Here is a 14,846-nt window from a genome sequence, read left to right as displayed (position 1 = left end):
CTTAAGCACACCATGGGCCAGAAGCTGTTAGCTGGATTTCATTTATATACTTAATTAACCAGCTTCTCTGCAGGACAGAACTCCATTTACATTTTTAGTCTTTGACTTCTCGGGGGCAGTGACTGAATAAGAGAAACTTGGCATCCAGTGGTTAAAGGGTACAAAAGTTTTTTTAAGGAGTCAGCCAATTATATACCCAGAGAGATTTGAATTTCTTTCTTTCTTAGTGACTGTGTCCCAGACTTTAGGTGATGGTGATGATGATGACAGTAGCCAGCATTTATTTGGGGACTTCCTGTAAGGCTTGTCAAGTTGTCACCCCACTGATTATACGTGCGTGACTCCCCATGTGCATGCCTGTACAGCAGCTGCACAGGGAGAGCACATCATTGCTGTTTGAGAGGTGACAACATTGAACAGGAGGAAGACACATGTTTGTATGATGTCCCACCCGGAGGGCTGTGGTCTCTTCCCTTCACCCTCTTCTCAGCCACTTTCAAGGAGCTCAGTGTGCTGTGGCTCATTTAAAAAAAAATTTTTTTAATGTTTATTTATTTTTGAGAGAGAGACAGAGTTCGAGCAGGGGAGGGGCAGAGAGAGAGGGAGACACAGAATCTGGGGCAGGCTCCAGGCTCCAAGCTGTCAGCACAGAGCCCGACGTGGGGCTTGAACTCAAGCACGGCAAGATCATGACTGAGCCACCCAGGCGCCCCTGGCAGTTTTATTTTTAAGATTAACAATACTCACTTTCAATTACTATATCCAAAGTTTTGTAATTGGCCATGTTTTTATCATAATAGATTTAATCCATGATATTAATCAGTAGTTGTTACAAACTGGGTGAGTGTTTAGGCATCTTTATACTTTCAACTAATGTATTCTAACTGCGTAGACACTATAAAAAAGACTTGAACACTGGTTGAAACCGTTTTTAAGTGTGAAGGTGTTATAACATGAGATGTATGGATGTGTATTTTTCTTGTCTGGCTATTGTCCGTTCTGGTATCAGAGAAGTACTTGGTCTCATGACATGAGTTGGGACCTGTTCCCTCCTATTTTCTGAAAAGTTTGTTCAGAATTGGTATTATTTCTTTCTCAAGTGTTTGGTAAGTTCACCAACGAGGCCATTCAATCCTAGATACAGGAAGGTTTTTAACTACAAATTCTCTACTACGAATTGGGCTGTTCAGGTTATTACTGGCTTCTTGAGTGACCTTTTTATCTTTCAAAGAATCTTTCTATTTCATCTTAAGTTATTAAATGCATTGGCACAAAGTTGCTCGTGATAGTATTTGTTAAGACTTTTAATGACTTTAAGGATCTGTGATGATGTCCTCTGATTACTGGAACTGGTAAATTTGGATCTTCCTTCTTTTTACTTGATTAGTTTGGCTAACAATCGGCCAATTACATTGAACTTTTTTAAGATGCAGCTTTTGGTTTAAGGGATTATCTATCTGTATTCTCTTTTATGCTGTTTCATTGCCTCTCTCTCTCTCTCTCTTTTTTTTTTTTTTTTTTTTTTTGTTTGTTTGTTTGCTTGTTTGCTTTAACTTGACTTTGCCCTTTCCTTCACTTTCTTGGGGTAAAAGCTTTAATCATTGGTCTTCATTCTTCCAGTTTTTTAGAGGACTGATTTGAGACCATATTCTTCTGTAATACAAACATTTAGTGCCATAAGTTTTTTTCTAAACACTGTTTTAGCCACATCCGCAGAATTTTAACATGCTATCTTTTTGTTCTCTACAAAACATTGTCTAATTTCCCTTTTTGACTTCATCTTTGACTCATGTCTTGCATAGAAATGTGTTATTTAATATCCATTTTTTAATTTTCCATATACCTTTCAGTTATCAATGCCTATTTTAATTCTTTTACGGTCAGAGAACATATTTTGTTTGATTTCAATCATTTTAAAATGTTTTAGAATTTTTTATAGCTCATGGATTCATGTTCTATCTTGTTGAGTGTTCCACATGTCCTTGAAAATAATTTGTATTCTGCTGTCTTGGGTGATGCGTTATGTAAATGTCAATTCAGTTAAGTTTGCTTGATAATGTTTTTGAAGTCTGCTGTATCCTTACTTTCTATTTGTTCCATCAGTTGCTGACAGAGGAATTTGAAACTTGAGTTTGTTTCTCCATTCAGTTCTATTAGTTTTTGCCTTATGTGTTTTGAAGCTCTGTTATTTGATGCATATACATTTGGAATTCTGTCTTGTTGATGAATTGACCTCCTTGTCATTATGACATGTCCCTAGTTATCTCTGAGAACCGTCATTCACTGTTCTAAAGTGCACTTGTTTGCTATTAATGTAGCTACCCAATCTTTTGATTAGTAGTTACATAATACATGGTTTTTAATCCATTTATTTTTAACCTGTCTGAATATAATTAAAGTAAGTTTTCTGCAGATAGTATGTAACTGCATATCACTTTTGTTTTTGTGTTATTTTTTTCCGTTCTAACTTGGGCATATGTATAATGTTTATACACCTTCTATAAGGTCATGATCTGCTAATTCCTTCATCTCAAACATTTCTCTGTCCATTTCTATTCATTGCTTTTTTTCTCCTGGCCATACACTGTGTTTGTGTGCTTTTGTATAGGCATGGTAACTTTTTTTTTTTTTTTTGGGAGAGCACAAGCAGGGGAGGGGCAGAGAGAGGGGGACATAGGATCTGAAGTGGGCTCTGCACTGACAGGCTGATAGTAGCCAGCCTGATGTGGGTCTCGAACTCATGACCACAAGATCATGACGTGAGCTGCAGTCTGACTGAGCCACCCAGGCGTTCCAAGGCATGGTACCATCTCGATTGGATGTCAGACATTATGAATGTCACATCCAGTGGAGTGCTGGATTTTGCTTTCTTTTTCAAAAAGTTTTAACATTGTCCTCGCACAGAGTTAAGACCCACACCTTCCTTTGAACATCTCAGAACTGTTTCTCTTAAGGGTCAGGCACTTGACAGTATTTGTTGCTTTTGTGAACAGCTTTAGGTGTTTGAACAAAATAACCGTGTCCATCTTTTCTGTTGCGACTAAGAAAGTAGGAACATGGCCTCATGCAGTTACCGAAATAGTAATGATTACACAATTTAAAAATATTATATTAGGGGTGCTCGGGTGGCTCCTTGGGTTAAGTGTCCGGCTCTTGATTTTGGCCCAGGTCATGATCTCCTGGGTTGTGGGTTCAAGCTCCATGTCGGACTCTGCACTGACGACACGGAGCCTGCCTGGGACTCTCTCTCTCTCTCTCTCCCTGTCTCTCTGCCCCTCCCCTACTTGCGCTCTCTCTCAAAATAAACAAACATTAAGGTAAAATACAATGAAATAAAAATCATTATGAGTGATTAGTGCTGTGTGTGGATTTAGATGTTACTGTCATAATCAAAATGGGTTTAAGGCGGAAAGGTACTGTTGTGGTTGACAGGTTTCTGAGACGCGCCCTTTGTCCACTGGCTGTGTGCACGGCGATATGGCCCTACATGTTCCCTGTATGTGTGCACAGCGGTGTTACCGTGCTCGTTCCCTTCCCCATGTCTGTGTCCAGTGGTATCACCCTACGCGTCCCCGTCCCGTGTCTGTGCGCAGCGACATCTCCCTCCGCGTCCCCTGCCCTGTGTCTGTGCGCAGTAGCATCTCCGTCCACGACCCCCGTTCCGTGTCTGTGTGCAGCGACATCTCCCTCCGTGACCCCTGCCATGTGTCTGTGCGCTGCGGAATCACCCTATGCGTCCCCCGTGTCTGTGCACAGTGGCATCTCCCTTCGCGTCCCCTGCCCCGTGTCTGTGTGCGCAGCGACATCTCCCTCCGCGACCCCTGCCACGTGTTTGTGCCCTGCGGCATCGCCATATGCGTCCCCCGTGTCTGTGCGCAGTGGCACCTCCCTCCGCGTCCCCTGCCCCGTGTCTGTGCGCAGCGACATCTCCCTCCGCGACCCCCGCCACGTGTTTGTGCCCTGCGGCATCGCCATATGCGTCCCCCGTGTCTGTGCGCAGTGGCCCCTCCCTCCGCGTCCCCTGCCCCGTGTCTGTGCGCAGCGACATCTCCCTCCGCGACCCCCGCCACGTGTTTGTGCCCTGCGGCATCGCCATATGCGTCCCCCGTGTCTGTGCGCAGTGGCCCCTCCCTCCGCGTCCCCTGCCCCGTGTCTGTGCGCAGCGACATCTCCCTCCGCGACCCCCGCCACGTGTTTGTGCCCTGCGGCATCGCCATATGCGTCCCCTGTGTCTGTGCGCAGTGGCCCCTCCCTCCGCGTCCCCTGCCCCGTGTCCGTGCGCAGCGACATCTCCCTCCGCGACCCCTGCCACGTGTTTGTGCGCAGAGACATCTCCCCCCGCAACCCCTCACGTGTCTGTGCGCAGTTGCGTCTCCCTCCGCGTCCCATGTCTGTGCGCGGCGGCATCTCCCTCCGCGACCCCCGTACTCCTCGCAGTTAGCGTGGCGAATCGTGCTTTCACGTGCCCTGCTGCTGGTCTTGCTCAGCCCCGTTAAGCACGGTCTGGTGTCTGCGCTGCTCCTCACCGGCTGCTGCTGCAGCTTCCCACCGGCTCCCGCCTTTGCGCGGGACCTGTACTCCAAGGCCCTTCCTGCTCTCCCCTCCCCAGCAGTGTGAGGAGAGATTGAATTGCTTTCAGTGGAATAGGGGCTTTTGGCAGAACACGCGAGCAGCGCAATCATTGCCTATTCATCGCGAAAGGAAAGGAGAGGGAACGGAACCTGGGCCGCCAAGCAGGGACACCTCCCTGGGCTCACCCCGCCTGCTTTCCACGTTTCCACAAAAGCGGAAGCAGAGTTTGTTTCCGCTAAAATTGCCTGTGTTACTCTGGGAAATGCTATCGGGAAGCCCTGAACCGTGCTGGAGTTTTGTTTTGGGGAGGTGTGCCCAGGGCCTCTAAGCACCCGCCCCGTCCAGTCGGTGTCACGTGAGCTCCCTCCCGAGAAGAGGCGGCGGGGACTCGAGGTCGCGGAGCTAGCCCAGGGTCCCGCAGGGCGCCTTCTGGCCCCGGTGCCCCCCACCTCTCTCACGGCTTTCCGCCCTCCTCCCCAGGGGTGGAGAGACTGATTCGCCATCTGCGCCGGCACGGCGTGCCCCTGGCCGTGGCCACCAGCTCCAGCCGCGCATCGTTTGACATGAAGACCGGCAGACACCAGGCCTTCTTCGACTTGTTTGACCACATCGTGTTGGGGGATGACCCCGAAGTGAACAACGGGAAGCCACATCCCGACATATTTCTAGTCTGTGCCAAGAGGTTTTCCCCTGCTCCGCCCACCCACCAGGTAAGCCCCGCAGAGGGGAGAAACGGGGGTCGCCCGGGCGGGCTCTGGCCGCTACTCTGGCGCCTTGTGGTCACTGTCGGGCGGCCGCCCGGGATGCCCTTGTGCTCGGAGACAAGGGCGGGGGAGGGGCCGGGGCAGAGGGGCGCGGGAAGAGCACAGCACGTTGTGGGGGAGCGTCTCCCCCCGCGTCACCAGGCCAGTGGTCTGGGACTCGCGCACGCTGTCTTTGAGCGCTTACGTTCGCCGTAACGCTGCAGACGGGCACCGTGCAGCCAAGGGGCCCTGTGACGATGTGGCCCGACCACGTCGGTATTTGCAGCGAGCGGACTTCAAGGCACATGCTGATTGCAAGGCAAATGTGAATCCTCAAAACTCCCCGTTCTCCCCACATGCTTCTCAAGGGATGTTTTGTTACTGCAGAGTTTGTGCTCATAGTGACCTTTGGTTTTATCACAGAGTTTCCAGGCTTCTCTTTCTCTACGGGAAGGGGGCCCTGGTGGAGTGTGGGCTCCAGTGCCCTGTCTCCACCCTGTGTGGACCGCTTTGGTACGCGGGGTGCACAGTGCAGACGGAGCAAAGGGTTTGAAGATCAGAACCGACTTCAGAACCAGTGGGTCGTGTTTGTTCAGCTTTGCTTCACTTCTCCCTGCACTGTTACTGTTAGGATGGACAGCTTAGCCCCCGTGGGGGCGGATTCCAGAGGAAGAGGGAGATGCTCTTGAGAGGGGGCGGGCTCAGGTCTGACTGTGCGCCCTTGCAGATTCCAGAACCACAGGGAGAGGGTCTGAGAGGAGGAGGGCTCAGGGCTGACTGTGCGCCCTTGCAGATTCCAGAAGGACCGGGAGAGGGTCTGGGAGGGGACGGGCTCAGGTCTGACTGTGCGCCCTTGCAGATTCCAGAACCACAGGGAGAGGGTCTGAGAGGAGGAGGGCTCAGGGCTGACTGTGCACCCTTGCAGATTCCAGAACTACCCGGAGAGGGTCTGGGAGGGGGCGGGCTCAGGTCTGACTGTGCGCCCTGGCAGATTCCAGAACGACCGGGAGAGGGTCTGGGAGGGGGCGGGCTCAGGTCTGACTGTGCGCCCTTGCAGATTCCAGAACCACAGGGAGAGGGTCTGAGAGGAGGAGGGCTCAGGGCTGACTGTGCGCCCTTGCAGATTCCAGAACGACCGGGAGAGGGTCTGGGAGGGGGCGGGCTCAGGTCTGACTGTGCGCCCTTGCAGATTCCAGAACCTCAGGGAGAGGGTCTGAGAGGAGGAGGGCTCAGGGCTGACTGTGTGCCCTTGCAGATTCCAGAACGACCGGGAGAGGGTCTGGGAGGGGGCGGGCTCAGGTCTGACTGTGCGCCCTTGCAGATTCCAGAATGACCAGGAGAGGGTCTGAGACGGGGCGGGCTCAGGGCTGACTGTGCGCCCTTGCAGATTCCAGAACGACAGGGAGAGGGTCTGAGAGGGGGCGGGCCTAGGTCTGACTGTGCACCCTTGTGGATTCCAGAACGACCGGGAGAGGGTCTGGGAGGGGGCGGGGTCAGGTCTGACTGTGCGCCCTTGCAGATTCCAGAACCACAGGGAGAGGGTCTGAGAGGAGGAGGGCTCAGGGCTGACTGTGCGCCCCTGCAGATTCCAGAACGACCGAGAGAGGGTCTGGGAGGGGGCGGGCTCAGGTCTGACTGTGCGCCCTTGCAGATTCCAGAATAACAGGGAAAAAAGGGCTCAGGGCTGACTGTGCACCCTTGCAGATTCCAGAACGACAGGGAGAGGGGGTGGCCTCAGAGCTGACTGTGCGCCCTCTCCAGTGGCACCTGTCTCAGCACCTCAGACTGGTCCTCAACTCAGAAGCTCTAAGAACCCCATGTTTTAGGGGACTTGCTATGGGTTTCATGCCTTAGGTATCATTGGTTAAATCATTGGCCATTGGTGATTAAATCCTTGCCCCTGGCGGTTGGGGCCAGGTCTAAAAGCTCTCTTTCCTCCAACTGCACCTTGGTCTTTCTGGAAGCCTGCCCTCATCCCAGGCACATCTAAGGACCCAGGTAGTCACCTGATCAGCAGAAACCCCGGTGTGGTTGAAACGGGCTTATTACGAAAACAAAAGATGCCCCAGATGCTCAAGAAATTCCAAACGTTTGGGGAGCTCTGTGCCGGGAGCCAGGGAACGAGACCAAACAGGTTTTTTGTAACATCACAGACATACAGGACCACTGAGCGATTTGGGTACCGTATTCGCAAGGATACACGGATCTGGGCTGATTTCAGTCTCATCCGTGAAGCTAACTCAACAGCAGTTGTATGACAAGGGACGAACCCACGAGCGCCCTGCCCCTGAGCCCCATTCCAGGGCCGCGGGACGGGTCCGGGGTGGACCTTTTGCATGTGCTTCTTGTATCTGGGCGTCCAGGTACCTGAATGCGTGGCATCCTCCTACAACAAGATTGCACGGAAATGCAATCTTCCTGAGAACCTTCCCTCGCTCCCTGAAGGTTTCTCTGCCTTCACATTGTGAAGCCGTCCTCAAAAAGCCGTTTGGAGTAGATCGTAGGAGCCAAGAGAGTCTGCACAGGCCGTGTGCCCTCATGGGAGCTGCCTGCATGGCCAAGGCAGCTGCAGGAAGAAGATACTACCTTTCTTCCCAGGAGAGCTGTCCTTTTTCCGCCAGGCATGGTGTCAGTGGAAACACGCTATCTGCGTGTTTTCACGTGTGTGCGGACCCAGTTTATAAGAAGACACTCGCTGGCCCTCACATACCCCTTTGCGTGAGGCCACTTGCAGAGGGAACACCCAGCTGCGACTGAACACTCAGCCCCACAGCTCCCGTGTTGTCCGTGCGTCCCCATGTCCTTCCCGTCGACAATATTGATTTTAAACTTGTCAAAGGAAAATGAGCACTTGCCTGTCTTTACAGTAATTTATTTCATAAAGTGTTCTAGGCATCACCCTGGTTACTAATCCACACTTGTTTATGCATGGCTTTGTCTTGCGGAAACGAAACCTTTCTGGTCCTGTTTCTTAGGCAAATATATATAGTCAAGGCTTTCCGGGTTTTTCGTCAGGTGTTGTGCGTATGGTAAAATGAAAGCAAGATTTGATCAGTCTCCTGGTTGAGGAGACGCTGTACTTGGCTTTTTCTTCTCGTGCAGGAAGCACTTGCAGAGAGGGTTATTGAAATATGAGAAGGTTCTTAGAACGCGTCCGGCTTCTTTCTCTTTGATGCAATGTGGGTGCAGAAGTCTAGTGAGCCTGCCAAGTTCAGGGGCATTTCATATGACTGTTAAGTCCCCAGAGAGATTCACGGTTGCAGTCGGGAACGTTTTATGCTGTGGGTATCATCAAAATAATTAGCTACAGTAGTAGGAATAGAAAGGAATGAAAAGCAAGCAGCGTAAAAGGAGGAAATTAGGTTAAAGCGTTAGTTACCGTTTTACTAGGAGAAAATGCCTAGCAGATCTGACGTTACACAAGTTCTCAAACGATTATTTCTGAGTTATGTATGAGTTATTCTTTGGTGCTAAAAATTAGCAAAGGTGGTGCCTTCCCCAAAAAGTCCCTGTGTCCCATCCTCAACACTCTAATGAGTACTCATCGGGTGTGTGCTGGGTACCCTCAGAGACCCTGTGCGGTGAGGTCATCTGCCCCGGCGTCCACAGCGCTCGACCATCTGCAGGCTCCACACCACCAGGCAGGTTGAGGGACAAGCTGGGAGTCGCCCCCAGGCCCTCTGCGTGTGTGAGCTCTCCATTCGACTTTCTAGCCCTAGCCGCCAAGATGCACGTCTGCGGGGCAAAATAAAAACAACGGCATCATTTACACGTCACTTCTGGGCTTGACATTTATTTCACGTGAATCCTAAGATCGATTCCAAGAAGCAGACCAGTCAGTACTTTGCATGTTTTAGTTGTCTTGTTTATGTTAAAAGCTGAATTTCAGGGTTTTTTTTTAAATTCTTTTTAAAAACTTTTAAAAATGTTTTATTTTATTTTTGAGAGCGAGAGAGCATGAGCAGTGCAAGGGCAGGGAGAGAGAGGGAGACACAGAATCTGATACACACTGCAGGCTGCAGGCTCTGAGTTGTCAGCACAGAGCCTGACACGGGGCCCGAACCCACAGATCGCAAGATCATGACCTGAGCCGAAGTTGGGTGCTTAACCAACTGAGCCAGCCAGGTGCCCCTTTTTTATTCCTTTTTAATTTTGTTTTGTTTTCGAGAAGGTTGTGCACATTAAGCATTCATACACCTAAATGGTAAGAATCTCTCTCTCTCTCTTTCTCTCTCTCTCTCTCTTGTTTTACTGTATGTGGTCTTCATCCCCAAAGTCTTCAGACAGGCGTGGGCTGTCAGGATGTTGCTGCCTGAAAAACTTACTTACCTCCCGAAACGATGGGAAGCAAGCGTATGCTTTTGGCATCAAATTTAAAATTGATTCGGTGGCCAGTTGAGCTCTGCCACGCGCTCTGTCTTTTGGGTGATAGGATGTTCCTTAGTTAGTCTCCACTCCCGGCCCCTCTGGGAGAGGCATAGCCGTGCTGGAGCCCCTTCTGGGGGTGAGGAGAGTCTCTGTGGCATCGTCGGCCACCTCCAGGGGTCTTCTGGACCTGCCCGCCTCCAACATCCCTGGCCTGGCCTCAAGACCACTGCCGCCTCCTGTCACCCACAACCACTCAGCACACATACAATGGTGTCAGTATCATTTAATGCCTCCTGCAACATGGTTTACCAGGCCCTCCCTTATTTCATTCAAAAAAAAAAAAAAAAAATCTCAACTATCTCGAATATTACCTTCACAGCTACTGTCCTTTTATTTCTTCTGTTGCACTGAACCTATGTGTGCTTGGTGCCCCTACTGAGTTTCCATGGAGGAGCTTGCTTGCTTTTCCAAATTCCACTGTCGGGGAGGAAACACATTTCCTATACTCCCTTAGGTTCTGTGCGGGGTGCCTGTAAATTAAACTGACAAGAGACATTAGTAAGAGACAAGACAGATTTTTATTCACATATGGAGGCAGCAGTTCAGAGAAAAATGTGATTCAAGGAGGCAGCTAAAATCTAGGGCTTATATACCATCTTAATAGGGGTTCGAGGGAGACAGAGGGACACTTTCAGGAGAACAAATGAGTCTCGGGAAAAATAAATGGGCCCTTGGAACGGGGAGAAGATGTGATAGCTTTGTGGCAATGTCATAATGTTTAGGCGATTTCTTATCCAGGTCCTGACCTGTGCTCACTTCTCTTCAGCAGCAAGAGTCAACTTTCCCTGGTTGTAAAACTCCCAGGGGGGCCGTGGATGAGGATCGAATTGTTTAGGGAGCCTGTGCTTTTAGAAAGATAAGGAGAATTCAGAAAAAGCATCTTCCTGCCGCCGTTGACATTCACTTCCTCCCTCCCTCCGCTGAATGCTCAGCATCTCGCTGGCCACACTCCCTGCCCTCTGCTTGCTGAGCTCCTGTGGTCTCCTCACTTGGGAATAGTCCTGTGTCTGGTTGTCACGTCCCTCCTTCATCCCGGACCTCATCCTGTCTTCATCCCGGGCCACCACCCTGGGATGGCCTTCTGACACCACCACATCAGGCAGTGTGATCCCACGTAGCCACATGTTTGCCTTCTCTGTCTCACCTTCAGGTCTGCCTACCCTGCAGCCCACCAGCACGTCTGCTTATGGGACCTACTGTTTCCCTCCCACGTCTCCCCAGTCCCTTTCCACCCACATGGCTCCACTGTCCTGCAGATAGAGTCCAGACATCCCATCCGTGACGTCCTCAATGCTAAGGACCTCAACATGCCCCGCTCCTCTTTCCAGACCTTCTGCGGCATCGCCCCCAGTGGGAGCGCCTCTCAATAAAAACAGGAGCACGTTTCTGTCTTCACTTTGGACTGAGTGAGGCAGCCATTCGTAGATTTTTGCAGTTGTCGTTACCAAATGGGTGTAGAATACTTCTCTCACAGCACCACGCAGGATTCACAACCCTAATCACCTGGTATTCAGTGTGGTTAATGGGACGACAGAGAGATGTGATCTCCCTGGACGGCAAATACCACGTTGCGTCCCACGCACACGTCTGCCGTGATCGAGTAGTGACTAGGTGTTCGTCTCCGTGTCAGAGTCAACTATAGTTAGTAATTGCTCTTGGTGTTGGCCTGGCACCGTCCGATCGGCTGAACTGAATAAACACGTCGCTAAGCAGCTGATTTTTTTCTCGGTGTTTAGATTCACGCACACAGACGCATATGTCAAACCCAGCATAAACCGCAAAGTGGTATGCCCGGAGAGACTTTTGTTGCCGTGATTTGCGACATTACTGGAGGGGCTCCTTCCCAATTGAGACCTATCACGTGGTTGTGCCACCACAGCTGCCTAGCGGGTCCCTCCGTTCTGTGTGTGATTGCGCGTGAGGCTGTGGGATCTTCACGTATCAGCAATTTCCGAGAATGATAGCTCTCATTAGCCAGCCATAACACCATGTGGAGGCTAACCTGTCTGCATAAAGCCACCTCGCTCCTAGGGAAAGTTGGACACGAGATCAGATGTTTGAAAGGACGGCATTGTATCTGGCATTTCTGAAAAACGAACTAAGCAGTTGTGCAGAGAAATAATTCCTACCAGACGTCAGCAGCAGTGTGGACGGGGAGGGCAGTAGTCACTTCTAGTCGTGAGCAGCAGTGTGGACGGGGAGGGCACATCACGGTCCTACAGATTCCTCCCTAAACCCCTGCTTCCGCCTTTCCAGTGTTTCTCACTACTGTGATAGTGCTCTGACTCCCTGTCCTGTCCCACACGCCTCCCCCACTGCGGCATGAAGGGGAAACCGGTCAGCCTGGCCACTCTGTCCCTCTCTGTTCCCTGCTGGATTCCATGTTCGCCTTCTCTGTGTCAGCACGTCATGGAGGGGGAAATGTCTGCGAGGCTCCTTAGGGAGCGATGATAAACGACATGGTTGAGAAACACTAGATTCGTCACAATCTGGGTTAAATAAATAGTGAGTGAGTAGTCCCTAACAGTTTCCAAGGATGGCCTTTAACAAATTCAACGGTGATTTTTTGTTGTTTGTTTTTTTTTAATGTTTATTTCTTTTTAATTTTTTTTTAACGTTTATTTATTTTTGAGACAGAGAAACAGAGCGTGAACGGGGGAGGGTCAGAGAAAGGGACACACAGAATCTAAAACAGGCTCCAGGCTCCGAGCTGTCAGCACAGAGCCTGACGCGGGGCTCGAACTCACTGACGGCGAGATCATGACCTGAGCTGAAGTCGGCCGCTTAACCGACTGAGCCACCCAGGCGCCCGTTAATGTTTATTTTTGAGACCTAGAGACAGAGTGCGAGCAGGGGACAAACAGTAAGACACAGAATCCGAAACGGGCTGCAGGCTCTGAGCTGTATGGGGCTCGAACTCACAAACTGTGAGATCATGACCTGAGCTAAAGTCAGACACTTAACTGACTGAGCCCCCCAGGCACCCCTGTTTTTTTTTTCTTTTAAGGCTGTGCAAACTAGGATGTGTCCCCATCACTTTGTGTGTTTAAACCTAGGGGAGTAGGTCATCTTGAGTGGCTGAGGGCTGTGGCAGTTTTTACCTCTGAATCCCTGTGCCCTGGGAAGTCCATCCCAGGCCAACAAGGACAACTGTCAACCCGTTTAAGTCCAGACGTGGCAACAGCTTTGTGCAAACTATCCATGAGAGGATCCCAGTGCTGGGGGGTGCAGGGGGCCTTGGACTAGTTATTCTGGAACACTCTCCTGCTTCTGGACTTCTGCAGCCCCATCACGTATCTTGTCCATCAGTGGGTTGAATGTACAATCCTTCCTTGTTTTCGACAGCAGAGCATCATCCCCCAGGTGAGGGCACAAGGAAGGTGGCGGTGAATGTTGCCCAAATAAACCAGATTGCCCATTGGGATGGGAATTTCTCGCCGGGTTCCTTTGTGTCAGCTGTCACCTAATTAGCACATAGTGTTCCTTGATATTTGGGGGAGGAATATGTGATTTATCTGATTAGGTGAACACGTCTTCGCATAGCTAAGTATACTTGCAAAGCCTTCCCTGTGACTTGTGAGGCTTGACCTAGGACTAGTCGCCTGTAGTCTTTGGGGTCATTGCTCACAACTCTGGACACGGCGTAGCTCGGCACCCCCTCCCAGGACTCAGATATGGAGCCAGGAAGGATGTGGCCCCACGCTCATCAGGGAGCACACAGAATCCTTTTCCCCTCAGGGCAGGACCGTGGTCTCCTTTCCCCTGCTGCCTGTCCACGGGGCCCTGCCCTTACCTCCTGCAGGCCTTATCTGGTCCTTGCAGGTGGCTCCCACATGTCAGAGCCTGCAAGGAGGTTGCATCCAACCCCCGACACTTGAAATCTCTGTGTCCGAAGCATCACTGTGACTCCAGCCAGAGAAAGTGTCCTGCTTTTTAGGGAACACCTGGTGAGATCAGTCCCACCCATTCCACCCAGGACACCCGCCCTATCTTCAGGTCCAGAACCTGAATCCTGTCTGCAGAGCCCCTTTGCCATTTGAGGGACCACAGTCCCAGGTTCCCGTCAGTTAGGCATGGACATCTTTGGGGGCCATCCTGCCCTCCGCCGTGTCTATGCTTCATTTCAGTTTTCCCACTTATACAATGCAGATGGGACTATGCGTGTGTGTTAGGGGTCGCCTGGGTGGCTCAGTCGGTTAAGCGTCTGACTTCAGCTCAGGTCGTGATTTCACGGTCTGTGAGTTCGAGGCCCGCTTCGGGCTCTGTGCTGACAGCTCGGAGCCTGGAGCCTGCTTCGGATTCTGTGTCTCCGTCTCTCTCTGCCCCTCCCTGCCTGTGCTCTGTCTCTCCGTCTCTTTTTCTCTTTCTCTCTCAAAAATAAATAAACGTTAAAAAAATTTTTTGAAAAGGATGTGTCGAAATCACATTGGCATCAGGAATACAGCAACTCCGAGCCCCTTGGTCTTGGGCTTTCTCCCACGGCTCCTTCTCTGCTGGTTCCCGATGGTTGTCTAGGGGTTCAGATACCTCATTCCTCCAGGGTCCTGTTGCTGACCCACTAGTGCTCGCCCCCAGGTCCTGAGGTGCTGCTGATCAGGAGAAGGCTGGTGTCACACTCACAGGACTGGTTCTAGCGCATTCGACTGCTAATTCAGTCTGGGCGACGCGTGGCTGAGCGAGAGTCTGAGCTCCTAACTGCCACCTGTTACTACAGGGGAGAGACTGCTTCAGAAGCTGAAAAGGTCAAAACCTGCAAGGTAAACCCCGTGGAAGGTCCAGGGGTTCTCCTACAAATGCCTCGGGCAGAGGCGGGAGGCCTGTGTCAGGTGCTGAGTGTCCTCTGCCCGGTCTTAGAGAAGCAGAACACCCACGTGTGGTTCTGTCATTACGCCTACAGCTATCAACAGGATTTGGGTCCCCTCGGAATCTTAGCAAGAAATACTCCCCCACATGCCATTTGCAGACCCCAGGAAGAGCCTTGGAGAGGTGGGGCTTGCTTTTTATACTCCGGAGAGTTTCTCCTGACCCGTATGGAGCCAGAACCCCTCTGTTCCCCACCCGACTTTGGGGCTGGGACGCCTTCTCCACGGCATCCTCTGGGCT

The 14,846-nt window shown here is 51.0% G+C and overlaps 1 protein-coding gene across 5 annotated transcripts in view; it reads left to right on the top strand.

Annotated features, from left to right (window-relative positions):
* The window catches only part of PUDP (pseudouridine 5'-phosphatase), a 463,943-nt gene that overhangs the window by 60,942 nt on the left and 388,155 nt on the right, over window positions 1-14,846 (top strand). For all 5 annotated transcript variants that reach the window (XR_002071974.2, XR_008418356.1, XR_008418357.1 and 2 more), the window contains exon 3: window positions 5,053-5,282. Coding sequence is in view for 1 of the 5 variants with exons in the window: in XM_019417777.2 (XP_019273322.1) it covers window positions 5,053-5,282 (230 nt within the window). In the remaining 4 variants the exon portion in view is untranslated. The remainder of the gene's footprint in view (window positions 1-5,052; window positions 5,283-14,846) is intronic.

Source organism: Panthera pardus, unplaced genomic scaffold, assembly GCF_024362965.1.
Source record: "Panthera pardus isolate Hobbes unplaced genomic scaffold, ASM2436296v1 HiC_scaffold_27, whole genome shotgun sequence".
NCBI classification, from domain to species: Eukaryota; Metazoa; Chordata; class Mammalia; order Carnivora; family Felidae; genus Panthera; species Panthera pardus.
This window is presented reverse-complemented; position numbering and strand designations above follow the sequence as displayed.